At 44.4% G+C, this 13814-nt stretch overlaps 1 protein-coding gene across 15 annotated transcripts in view; it reads left to right on the top strand.

Annotated features, from left to right (window-relative positions):
- Nucleotides 1-13814, top strand: part of LOC106565841 (membrane-associated guanylate kinase, WW and PDZ domain-containing protein 1) — a 182401-nt gene that overhangs the window by 154852 nt on the left and 13735 nt on the right. For 13 of the 15 annotated variants that reach the window (XM_082959327.1, XM_014133422.3, XM_082959325.1 and 10 more), the window contains 4 exons: nucleotides 62-299; nucleotides 2557-2648; nucleotides 5783-5975; nucleotides 8754-9068. In XM_082959327.1, the coding sequence (XP_082815453.1) occupies nucleotides 62-299; nucleotides 2557-2648; nucleotides 5783-5975; nucleotides 8754-9068 (838 nt within the window). The remainder of the gene's footprint in view (nucleotides 1-61; nucleotides 300-2556; nucleotides 2649-5782; nucleotides 5976-8753; nucleotides 9069-13814) is intronic. The other 2 variants (XM_082959320.1, XM_082959321.1) reach the window with 2 other exon arrangements.

Raw genomic sequence — 13814 nt, 5'->3', positions numbered from 1 at the left:
CTCTCTACCTTTCTGTCCCCATCGCCCTCCTTCTCCCCCTCTCTCACTCTCCTTCATACAGCAGTTAGCGAGGAAGGACAGTCAGAACAGTTCTGTGTCCAGCCACCGGAGTACCCACACTGACTCCCCTGTGCACACGTCCCTGGCCCCCCCTCTCAGCAAGAGTAGCGCCCCCCCACCCCCTTCCCAGCCCCTGCCCGGCTTGCCTACCCAGGACCCCCAGGCAGACGGGACCGTTCACAGGAAACCGGACCCCTTCAAGATCTGGGCCCAGTCCAGGAGCATGTATGAAAGTAGGCGTAAGTATTTATTTTTGGTGCGAGGGTGCATGGGTGTTTGCTTGGGGGCTCCCCCTGTCCTGTTGGGTTGGTACTGCAATCTAGGGCTGGTGTCGGGAGATAACCTGCATGCACAGAAGTCATTTAGCCTTTGAGAAGCATCAGTCCCCTAAACTCAACATACTCATTGTCCAAAACATATTGTCTGAAGGTTTCCTGTTGTCTTTCAGTGTTTTAATCTAAAGTGGGTGTTAACTTGGTGAGTTAGGGATGTGGACTGTTTGCAGAGCATTGTGGCAGTTGGGTAGAAACATGGTAGTGAGAGCAATAACAACAGTCTAAGGAGAGTTGGTGCTACCCACTCTCCTGATCTACTAAACCTTGACTATAGAGTGTGTTTCTCTCCCTGGAACACTGAAGAGAGAAGTCTTCCTACACACTGACACAGTCTCTCTGTCCATGCTGCCTGCTTGGCACCTCGGCTCAATTACACTCCCTATAGCCACTACATTATCACGCTTCCATGCTACAGTGCTCTTTAGAACACAGCTCCAGACAAATGTGCATAGAATTGGCGTTGGTTGTAGAGGACAGTGGCTCTCATATTTCCTGGTAATCTGGTGAGGCTAACGGGTGCCAGCCTCCTCAATTAACAGGAATATTACTCAGCCCCTGTCAGTCGCCCTCCGAGGAGTGGAGGCTTCCAGGGTCCAGAGGTTTCCACGCCTAATCATTTCTCTGGTGCTCCTACTTTCATCAAGGTCTTTCATTATTTAGAGGCCTTAAAGGGAGAGGAGCTGGGTATCGGTACTGCCAGAGTTGGCTCCATCCTCAGGTGAGAGAGGATGGGTGTAGAATTCTAAAGGAACAAGGAACAAACGATCAGCTTTATTAAGCACAGGGGGAGATTTGTAGGCAGTATAGAGAGACAGAGTTGTATTACCAGGTGTAAATACACTGCTCTGGATAGAGTATTTGCTCAGTTAGTAGACCTCCCCCCGCCATCTCCTCTTCCTGATCTGAAGTTAATCTGCTTGTTCACCATGGTCAGTCTGAGCTAGGGTAGAATGACTAACCTTTAGTATGGATCTGTTTCTATACAGTTGTTTCGAAGTTGAGCTGCTGTATTGACCTGTTAAGCTGCCCACTGCCTGCCCTTATGAACAAGATTGAGACAGTTAGCCTGTGACCTGCCCATCTCAGCCCTACTCAGAGTCCCAGTGGGTAGGAAGAGAGCTAGCTAGCTTAAGACTGTGAGCTCGTCTGTTGACTCAGGAACAGATTGTAGCCAAGCTGGTCTCTTTCCCTCCTCCCTCCCCCTGCTGGCTCTTAGTGGCTTTAGCTGTTGAGGTCTGTACCGTAACATGGGGTATCCCTTGGGGGGCTGAATGCATGGACACACACACACACACACACACAGACACACACACACACACACACACAGACACACACATACACAGACACACACATACACAGACACACACACAGCTCCAGGCTGTCGCTTGAACCCTGTTCCCGGGTGGTCTGCCCACCTCGAGTGCTACATGAACAATAAGCTGTCAGTCGCTGCAGTGCACCACTACATAGCAGCATGGTGCCTCTGACAGCTCCAGTACCAGGCACCCCCTTTCCTCCTGCTCAGATCTCCTCCAGCCAGCCAGGGGTTCCTGTATGAGCCTGAGGAGCAGCACTGCTATGGAGAGACTGGTGAGGGTTGCTCCCAGTCCAGTTCCCTGTCACCTAGCTACCTACCTAGGTTGACGAGACAAAGTACAGAAGGATTTTGTCTTCAAAGACATCTGAAAAGAGAGTATTCAAAGAAATACTAATTATGAATCTTTGATAAAGTAGGTACTTAGGGGATTCTCTTGGCCCTCTCCACTCTTGCTTTGAATGGTGTTTAAAATTATTTTGGGAGTATCTTGGAAGATATCTATTTTCTTTTGATAGAAAGTTTTTAGATATTTACACATTCCGCAGGGTAATGTTTTTACTCAGTATTAGCTGGCTATAGAGGAAGAGACAGAATGAGGCAGTGGTGTAGAGGCTACAGTAAGAGGCTGAGAGAGGCATGGACCACTGACCTGATTCACAAGGAGCCGTAGGTGTGCTGTGTGCTCATTAAGGACATGATATCTTCAGCTCTCACCTCCATCTCCTCCAGCCCTCTGCCTCCACTCTCCTCTGAGAGGAACAGGGAGAGGGATTACACTGTGGGTTCTGGTCTAATGATCCAGGATGTAGTGATCGATGCTGATGGATGGTTCTCTGGTTGCAGTGCCTGACTTCCAGGAGCAGGACATCTTCCTGTGGAGAAAGGACACGGGCTACGGGTTCAGGATCCTGGGAGGGAACGAGCCAGGAGAACCGGTGAGATGGAGGATACAACCATACACCAACATCACTGCTCAGTATACATCTACAGTTGAAGTCGGAAGTTTACATACACTTAGGTTGGAGTCATTAAAACTTGTTTTTCAACCACTTCACAAATTTCTTGTTAACAAACTATAGTTTTGGTAAGTCGGTTAGGACATCTACTTTGTGCATGACACAAGTCATTTTTCAAACAATTGTTTGCAGACAGATTATTTCACTTATAATTCACTGTATCACAATTCCAGTGGGTCAGAAGTTTACATACACTAAGTTGACTGTGCCTTTAAACAGCTTGGAAAATTTCAGAAAATGATGTCATGGCTTTAGAAGCTTCTGATAGGCTAATTGACATAATTTGAGTCAATTGGAGGTGTACCTGTGGATGTATTTCAAGGCCTACCTTCAAACTCAGTGCCTCTTTGCTTGACATCATGGGAAAATCAAAATAAATCAGCCAAGACATCAGAAAAGAATTGTAGACCTCCACAAGTCTGGTTCATCCTTGGAGCAATTTCCAAACACCTGAAGGTACCACGTTCATCTGTACAAACAATAGTATGCAAGTATAAACACCATGGGACCACGCAGCCGTCATACCGCTCAGGAAGGAGACGCGTTCTGTCTCCTGGAGATGAATGTACTTTGGTGCAAAAAATGTAAATCGATCCCAGAACAACAGCAAAGTCCTTGTGAAGATGCTGGAGGAAACAGGTACAAAAGTATCTATGTCCACAGTAAAACGAGTCCTATATCGACATAACCTGAAAGGCCGCTCAGCAAGGAAGAAGCCACTGCTACAAAACCGTCATAAAAAAGCCAGACTACGATTTGCAACTGCACATGGGGACAAAGATCGTACTTTTTGGAGAAATGTTCTCTGGTCTGATGAAACAAAAATAATACTGTTTGGCCATAATGACCATCGTTATGTTTGGAGGAAAAAGGGGGAGGCTTGCAAACCGAAGAACACCATCCCAACCGTGAAGCACGGGGGTGACAGCATCAAGTTGTGGGGGTGCTTTGCTGCAGTAGGGACTGGTACACTTCACAAAATAGATGGCATCTTGAGGAGGAAAATGATGTGGATATATTGAAGCAACATTTCAAGACATCAGTCAGGAAGTTAAAGCTCGGTCGCAAATGGGTCTTCCAAATGGACAATGACCCCAAGCATACTTCCAAAGTTGTGGCAAAATGGCTTAAAGACAACAAAGTCAAGGTATTGGAGTGGCCATCGCAAAGCACTGACCTCAATCCTATAGAAAATGTGTGGGCAGAACTGAAAAAGAATGTGCGAGCAAGGAGGCCTACAAACCTGACTCAGTTACACCAGCCCTGTCAGGACGAATGGGCCAAAATTCACCCAACTTATTCTAGGAAGCTTGTGGAAGGCTACCCGAAATGTTTGATCCCAGTTAAACAATTTAAAGGTAATGCTACCAAATACTAATTGAGTGTATGTAAACTTCTGACCCACTGGGAATGTAATGAAAGAAATAAAAGCTGAAACAAATCATTCTCTCTACTATTATTCTGACATTTCACGTTCTTAAAATAAAGTGGTGATCCTAACTGACCTAAGACAGGATATTTTAACAAGTATTAAATGTCAGGAATTGTGAAAAACTGAGTTTAAAGGTATTTTGCTTCGGTGTATGTAAACTTCTGACTTCAACTGTGTCTATACACAGTGTCTATAGGTTTTATTTTAAGTGTAAGTTATTCATCTTGGATTGAACACTTATTATGTGAGTTCTCTGTTTATTAGCACATATATTTAGCATATGTTTTTATATATTTACCATCTTTAAATGCCATATTTTACATTCCAATTTGATGGTTATAAACGCCTCTGTTGGAGCTAGCTGAATCAACTTCAGCAGCAGTGTTGGTCTGTGTGTGGCGGTGGTCTTAGCTCCTCTGTTGGAGCCAGCTGAATCAACTTCAGCAGCAGTGTTGGACTGAGTGTGGTAGTGGTGGTGGTCTTAGCTCCTCTGTTTTTCATCTCCTTGCTGCAGCCTCAATCAGAGAGAAAAATATATCTCAGACCAATTTTCTTTTCTTTTAAAGAGGCCAAATTGTTGGTTCTCGTAAGCTGGTCTTTACCTCTTTTGGAGAAGGAAAATAATGACACAAGAGATTTAGACCGGTTGTGCAGCTGTTGGTTCCACTTTTCTGGGCTCCGTTATTTACTTGACAAATACGGAACACTCAAAATGTGCACTTATGAATCATAACAATTTTAATCAAAATACAGCTGTAGACAGAAGTCAAAGATCAAACATCACACATACAACCGAAGTCTCTCCTGAGTTCTGCAAAATAGGGAAAGTCCAAGGTGCTTTTAATATGCTTGCAGTCAACCCCTAGTGATGTAACTGCCTACGTCACTACCTTCTAGTCATGAGACCAAGCCCATGCATACACAGTTTTACAAACTTGCAAGAGAGATACAATAGTTCCAGTGTTTTCTAAGGGCTCAGCAGTAATTTTCCACTCCCCAAGTTGCTTTATAGTGGTATGTCTGACTAGTCTCTTATCTCTTTCACTCCCCTGCAGGGTTTTGTGTCTATGAATCTCTTTTAGCCTTGAGGCGCTTTCTCACAGACCCCTGTTTTGACTGCAATAACGCACATCTCTCAGACCGTTTCTTTATAAGAGGCAAAGACTTCAAAGGAATAGTGGAACAATATTAAACCTTATAATGAATATATATACTTATATACTGTTAATCTGTAGTCTGGGACCCTATATATGTAGTGGGGGAGGGGTCTTATAGCCCTTCCCCTTCTATTAATACAACATAAGCATAATCAATTATTATAATATATCAAACATTTGGTGCAGCCCCTATCATGACTCCAAGTTGACCCCATCACAGCCAAGCGGAGAAAGAGGAGGAAGACTTACTAGCTAGCTTTCTAGCTGGGCCAGGAGTAGTCTGAGTTATGTTAGTGCTGCTGGAAAAAAATGATCTCACCTGTCAATATCTCACCTTGATGTTCTTTTACCGTCTACTGTTGATTGACCAACAACCTCTCCGATCATCCCCCTCTTCTGTCCTTGCCTTTTCTCTTATTTTCTCTCCTTTTCTCCCCCATCCTCCCATCTTCTTCTCTCCCCAGATCTACATAGGGCACATAGTGAAATATGGGGCGGCGGATGAGGATGGACGCCTGCGCTCAGGGGATGAGCTCATCTGTGTGGACGGCACGGCAGTGATGGGCAAGTCTCACCAGCTGGTGGTACAGCTGATGCAACAGGCCGCCAAGCAGGGTCACGTCAACCTCACCGTGCGACGCAAGACCGGCTACGGAGGTAAACACAGCTAGTTAGACATGGACACTATGTTTTCCAGAGTGATTTGCAATGAACACCTTAAAGAACAGCTAAATTATATGAGTATCAGGAGTGGATTGTGTGAACTTCTGTGGTAAGTGTTGGCTCAGCGTAATTTGATACTTTTTCTGGCAGTAATTTTGCTAGTAATTCTGTGTTCTGCTGTTCTTCGTCAGAATGCACTCCCAGGACTTCTACTTCAACAACAAGTGTTGTTTTGGTTCCAAATAATCCATAGTTATATCCAAATACCTCCATTTTGTTCGTGCGTTCAGGTCACTATCCAAAGGGTAATGCGCGAGCGCATTCGTGACATTTTTTTTCAAAATGTTCCATTACCGTACTTCGAAGCATGTCAAACGCTGTTTAAAATCTATTTTTATGCTATTTTTCTCGTAAAATAGCGATAATATTCCAACCGGACAATGTTGTATTCATTCAAAGAGGGAAAGAAAAAAATGGTGAGGTCTCGTGAACGCGCATCTCCAGTCTCTCTGTCCCCAGGCAGACCACTCACAAACTGTGCTGCTGTTATCTGCCCAGAGACAGGAGACGCGTCAATCCGCTTTCTGAAGGCTTTAGAGAGCCAATGGAAGCCTTAAAGTGTCACGTAACAGCTCAGATGCTGTAATTTCGATAGAGATGCAACAGAAGGACTACAAATTGTCAGACAGGCCACTTCCTGCTTGGAATCTTCAGGTTTTTGCCTGCCATATGAGTTCTGTTATACTCACAGACACCATTCAAACAGTTTTAGAAAATTTTAGAGTATTTTCTATCCAAATCTACTAATTATATGCATATTCTACTTTCTGGGCAAGAGTAGTAACCAGATTAAATCGGGTACGTTTTTTATCTGGCCGTGAAAATACTGCCCCCTATCCACAACAGGTGTCACATGATCTGTCACATGATCTCAGTATGCATGCACCCATTCTGAAAGGCCCCAGAGTCTGCAACACCCCTAAGCAGTGGGGCACCACCAAACAAGCGGCACCATGAAGACCAAGGAGCTCTCCAAACAGGTCAGGGACAAAGTTGTGGAGAAGTACAGATCAGGGTTGGGTTATAAAAAAATATCAGAAACTTTGAACATCCCACGGAGCACCATTAAATCCATTATTAAAAAATTGAAAGAATATTGCACCACAACAAACCTGCCAAGAGAGCGCCGCCCACCAAAACTCACGGCCCAGCAAGGAGGTCATTAATCAGAGGCAACAAAGAGACCAAAGATAACCCTGAAGGAGCTGCAAAGCTCCACAGCGGAGATTGGAGTATCTGTCCATTGAACCACTTTAAGCCGAACACTCCACAGAGCTGGGCTTTATGGAATAGTGGACAGAAAAAAGCCATTGCTTATAGAAAAAAAGAAGTAAACACGCTTGGAGTTCGCCAAAAAGCATGTGGGAGAAGGTACTCTGGTCAGATGAGACTAAAATGTAGCTTTTTGGCCATCAAGGAAAACGCTATGTCTGGCGCAAACCCAACACCTCTCATCACCCTCTCATCACCCCGAGAACAACATCCCCACAGTGAAGTATGGTGGTGGCAGCATTGTCAGAATTGAAGGAATGATGGATGGTGCTAAATACAGGGACATTCTTGAGGGAAACCTGTTTCAGTCTTCCAGAGATTTGAGACTGGGACGGAGGTTCACCTTCCAACAGGACAATGACCCTAAGCTTACTGCTAAAGCAACACTCGAGTGGTTTAAGGGGAACATTTAAATGTCTTGGAATGGCCAAGTCAAAGCCCAGACCTCAATCCAATTGAGAATCTGTGGTATGACTTAAAGACTGCTGTACACCAGCTGGAGCAGTTTTTCCTTGAAGAATGGGCAAAACCCCAGTGTCTAGATGTGCCAAGCTTATAGAGACATACCCCAAGAGACTTGAATCTGTAATTTCTGCAAAAGGTGGCTCTACAGAGTATTGACTTTTGGGGGTGGGGGGGGTGGTGAATAGTTATGCACGTTCAAGTTTTCTTATTTCTTTTTTGTTTCACAGTAAAAAGTGGTAGGCATGTTGTGTACATCAAATGATCAGCAGCAGTCTGTGCAGTAGTACCAATAACAGCAGTCTGTGCAGTAGTACCATCAACAGCAGTCTGTGCTGTAACATTGAGGCCATTCACTGCTCCTGGCTCCATTTGTCTTCATCAGAGCAGGGAAGGGCCCGAGGACAGGGCTAATATTTGGAGGTTCATCCCCGCTGCTCTTCAACAGTCCATGGGTGTGTGGGAAATTGTTTGTCAGAGGCGCACATCGCTCCCAGCCTGCCCTTCAGCAGGATGAATAAAGGTCCATAAACGTGATGAAGAGGGTTCCAACCTTTCCCCGCGCCCTCCACACACTAGCCTGTCTACAAGCCATTGATGAGAGTGCCCAGACAGAGGGCACGATGGTCTGTCAGAGGGGCGATGCCCAGTATGAAGCACTGCTTCAATGCCAGGAAATAAGATGGGAACCTTCTGTTGTGATGCAATCCGGAAGCCATATCTATAGATGTTTTGGGGAGGAATAGATCAAAGCGTGACCGTTAGAGCAGTATGCTCCATGTTGACCTTCTTCCTTCTATCGGTGTGATCATTAGTGGGTAGAGAGGAGCAGCGTTGTCCATGTTGATTAGGAAAACCTTTCATTTTGTGTTTCATTTGGTGTTATGAGCTGTGTGCTGTTGCTGTGGAGTGTTGGTAATAGTTTGCTTCTTGTCAGTCTGACAGCGTTAATATCTTTTCTCTCCTCTTCTTACACAGTGTCTAAAGGGGAGGGCGAGGTGCCCCCATCCCCAGCCTCATCACACCACAGCAGCACCCAGGCCCCCTCCTTGACTGAGGGGAAGCGGACCCCCCAGGGCAGTCAGAACTCCCTCAACACGGTCAGCTCTGGCAGCGGCTCCGGCAGCGGCTCCACCAGCGGCATCGGCAGCGGGGGCGGCGGAGGCTCAGGGAGTGCTGTGGTCAACACCGCCCTGCAGCCCTATGACGTGGAGATCCACCGCGGGGAGAACGAGGGCTTTGGATTCGTCATCGTCTCCTCCGTGTCCCGACCCGAGTCTGGCACCACCTTTGGTAAGACCCCCATGTCATCTCTACCTTACTATACTTAAATATAGGTAACACACAGGCGTGCACTATATATATATATATACACACACACACACACACACACACACCCACACACACACACACACTCAACCTTTCTCTCAGTATACAGTAGAACATATTTTTCTTAGTAACTAATCGCTGTTTGACTATTGGGTCCTGTCCTTCTATGCAAATGAGTTTCTGAATAGTGCATATTTCTGGCACTTACTTGGTGAATAGCTTTCATCCTCATTATTCTATTTTCTAGTGAGTGGTGATCCTCTTCTATTTTCTTTCATTCTGTCAAGCAGAGACACTGTAACCCAGCCCAAAGAGCTGTAATATTTATACTGTCTTTCATAATTGATCACAAGTGAAAGCATGTTGTATAATTCAGATGTGGTCTGAAATAACAATGGATAGAATAATATCAATACTATGGCTTGACAGGTTATAATAAGTAGGCAGGGAGACGGGGAGTTCTTTCTAGAGCGCCCGCTTAAATTGTGCATAAGATATTTTTTTAATTCTCTGTAAATGGTTAAACTATCGAAGTATATGTGTAAAATGTAAGCCCAAATTTAAATGTTGATTTATGTTTACATATTCGATTATTTTACATTGCACTAATTTCCTGTACGTGGACAGTATGTGTTACTACATTACCTCACGTTTTGACCACCTCGAATGGAGTGGAATTGCACGGCTTTTTTACCTCAAATAAGTGATGTTAGTATAAACGTTAATAATAATCGCAATGACAAAAAAAGATGGCTTTAAACAGATCAATATAATTCGTTTTGTACCACTGATTTTGTCATATGCGCTGGCAGTTTTCTACTATCATTTTCAAACTCAAATGGCAGGGAAAATTCATCTCTCTGTACAAAAGTTGCTGGCCTCACAACTATCACTCAAATAACAGCCAACCCTTGTCACTGTTGATATATGGTGGGTCGTGATTCGTTGAAGTTAAATAGCAAAGCATCTGATTTGTTTCCTTCCCCATTTTGACAGCCTGACAAAACTTCCATCCGACATTCTAGAATTTAGATGACCGTCTTCAGCAAATTCTCTTCTAACCAGTGATATAAAAAGTATTCTCAGATTCAGTGTGGCCTTTGAATAGTGTTAGTTTAAATAGTGTATACACCCCACACGTTTGCCCCTGCTCTATTGATTTCAAATTTATATCGATGAGTGCTTTAACAAAATAGTTTTGCGTTTATCTTTCCGTGTTGGTGACCTACTTGAAACAAAATGCAACAATACAAAATGTAGCTTGCTGTCTTGTACAAATTGTCCTCTAACCAGTGATATACATATTATTCTCAGATTCTGTGTTTTTTTTTACAGGATGTGTAACTCAACTCCCCTCTCTCATTCTGTTGGTTTCAGCGTGATATCAATATGAGTGACTGACAAATAAGTGTTGCGTTTCTCTTTCCGTTTTGGCGACCCCCATATGAAACATGCCAGAATAGTGTTTCTTTTAAACGAGCACCTTATAAACTGCATTTGCACTAAAAGCCATGTTCTTGTGACAAGTTGCAATTGATTTGTTGTAACTCCAAAAACACAGAAACTGGAAATATTGTTTACATCACTGGTTAGACTACCATCTAGGTGGTTGTAATCAGCAGGTTATCCTCTATCGAGTGATGTTAACAATATTTCCTGTTTTATTTTCATGATCTACCAGAAATCATGAAAACGGGGTTGACTTGGATTAGTTATTAAGGGGGAGATGAATGTAATATTTGCAGATGGATAGACCCTCTCCCACTGTCCTACAGCTCTTTTTGTCCCTCTGCGTGCCCTGTTGTCTGCCCTGTTGTCTGCCTACAATTGCTACCTAGAGATATTGCTGCCACTCTCCCTGCCTGACCACAGCTCTGGGAGTCTCCCTGGGCACAGGGGTGCTGATCAGGCTTACACTGCTTAACCACTATGGTGGTTAACGATCTAGTAAAGCACAGCTTCATGTACTATACACAAATGGAAAGAGTTGGCAAGTTTGTGCCAATTTGTTAATCATATCAAAGTGAAAAACATTGGTTGTTGATCAATAGTGTAGAGAAATTACCTTTGATCTGCATGGATCCCAGTTACTCTGACACAGAGACCCATCCATCCCCTCTCTCTGTGTATTAGTCAAACGCATCCTTCTGCTGTGAAACCATCAAAGCTTCTAGTTAGTACAGAACTCAATGACTTGAGCTCCACAGATCTCTTCTAGACTGTTGTGACTGACCGCAGAAGAAAGAGACAGACTGATCACCAGGGCCAAGCTCCCTGCCATCCAGGACCTCAATACCAGGCGGTGTCAGAGGAAGGCCCAGAACATTGTCAAAGACTCCAGTCACCCTAGTCATAGACTGTTCTCTCTGCTTCCGCACCGCACGGCAAGCGCTACCGGAGCGCAAAGTCTAGGTCCAAAAGGCTCCTTAATAATTAAATTTCAATCAAATGTATTTATAAAGCCCTTCTTACATCAGCTGATGTTACAAAGTGCTGTACAGAAACCCAGCCTAAAACCCCAAACAGCAAGCAATGCAGGTGTAGAAGCACGGTGGCAAGGAAAAACTCCCTAGAAAGGCCAGAACCTAGGAAGAAACCTAGAGAGGAACCAGGCTGTGAGGGGTGGCCAGTCCTCTTCTGGCTGTGCCGGGTGGAGATTATAACGGAACATGGCCAAGATGTTCAAATGTTCATAGATGACCAGCAGGGTCAAATAATAATAATCACAGTGGTTGTCCAGGGTGCAACATGTCAGCACCTCAGGAGTAAATGTCAGTTGGCTTTTCATAGCCAATCATTCAGAGTATCTCTACCACTCCTGCTGTCTCTAGAGAGTTGAAAACAGCAGGTCTGGGACAGGTAGCACGTTCGGTGAACATGTCACGGTTCCATAGCCGCAGGCAGAACATTTGAAACTGGAGCAGCAGCACGGCCAGGTGGACTGGAGACAGCAAGGAGTCATCAGGCCAGGTAGTCCTGAGGCATGGTCCTAGGGCTCAAGTCCTCCAAGAGAGAGAAAGAGAGAATTAGAGAGCATACTTAAATTCACCCAGGACACCGGATAAGACAGGAGAAATACTCCAGATATAACAGACTGACCCTAGCCCCCAACACAAACTACTGCAGCATAAATACTGGAGGCTGAGACAGGAGGAGTCGGGAGACACTGTGGACCGATCCAACGATACCCCCGGACAGGGCCAAACAGGCAGGATATAACCCCACCCACTTTGCCAGAGCACAGCCCCCCCACCACTAGAGGGAAACCTTCATCCACCAACTTACCATCCTGAGACGAGGACGAGTATAGCCCACAAAGATCTCCGCCACGGCACAACCCAAGGGGGGGGCGCCATCCCAGACAGGAAGATCACGTCAGTGACTCAACCCACTCAAGTGATGCACCCCTCCTAGGGACGGCATGGAAGAGCACCAGTAAGCCAGTGACTCAGCCCCTGTAATAGGGTTAGAGGCAGAGAATCCCAGTGGAGAGAGGGATTATACCCCCAAACCATTAAACTGCTGAACAATTAATCAAATGGCCACCTGGACTATTTACATTGACTGACCCCCCCCCCCCCCGTTTTGGATTTATACTGCTGCTACACGCTGTTTATTAGTAGTCACTTATAAACAGCGAGTAGCAGTAATAGTCACTTTACAAATTACCTCGACTAACCTGTAACCCCGCACATTGACTCGGTACCGGTACCCTCTGTATATAGCCTCGTTATTGCCAATTACTTTTATTGTTACTTTTTGATAACATTTTTTTTACTTTAGTTTATTTTGTAAATATTTTCTTAACTATACAGCAATTCACTGTAAGGTCTACACCTGTTGTATTCAGCGCATGTGACAAATACAATTCGATTTGATTATTGTTTGTAGTTAAATCAAGAAGAGGAATAGAGACAGAGAGGGAATGATATGTGCAATAGTTCACTGTAATAATTGAGATTAGGGCTGACCCCAATTAGTCGACTGGTCGATTGTTAGGCTGTTTGTCGACCAACCTTTATTTTGTCGAGCAGTAGCAAATATATATTAAAAAAATGTATGGCACACGAGACACCTGCCCATCTCGGTGAACTAATTCATTGCGGACGCTGCGTGGATGACACAGTCCAAGAAGAGGTGTGGCAAAAATTCTCTCTCCAATGCGCGCTCTCCCGCAAATTTGTGCACATTCATTGTTTCAAAACATAATTGTGTGGATTGTTTGCCTTGATTGTTAGTCTATCAATTCCCCATTACATACGGCATATCACCAGTAGTAGCCTACTTTTACCGTTAATACCTATCCTTTCTAATCTACAACATTTGTTTGGTTATGGTAATTTCTGTTAATTCATACAATATATTTTTATTCCAGTCTTTTACCGTTCTCATCGTAGGAGTGGACACGTTGTTTGCAGAGCACACAACCTATGCTACACTTGTGAGAAACAAGTTTTGGTTTATTCCATTTTATATATATATATTTTTTTTTGAGCGCTACTTTCAATGTTGACAAAGGACACGCAACTGATTACGCATAGAAGTAGGACTGTCGGCTACCTAGGCTATAAATGTGCCCATTTGGGGATCTGATAGTATTTCTGATTGGCGTAACGCACCACCACTAAAGAGCTGTGGAGCTTCTCAAAGTAATGTTTTCTTCACCTCAAACAACAAGCAAACAAAGTCTGTTTTTACATCCATTGAGAA

The sequence above is a fragment of the Salmo salar genome, chromosome 12 (assembly GCF_965601325.2).
Source record: "Salmo salar chromosome 12, fSalSal1, whole genome shotgun sequence".
In the NCBI taxonomy this organism is placed as follows: Eukaryota; Metazoa; Chordata; class Actinopteri; order Salmoniformes; family Salmonidae; genus Salmo; species Salmo salar.
Note: the sequence above shows the minus strand (reverse complement) of the source record. Positions and strands in the feature narration are given on the sequence as shown.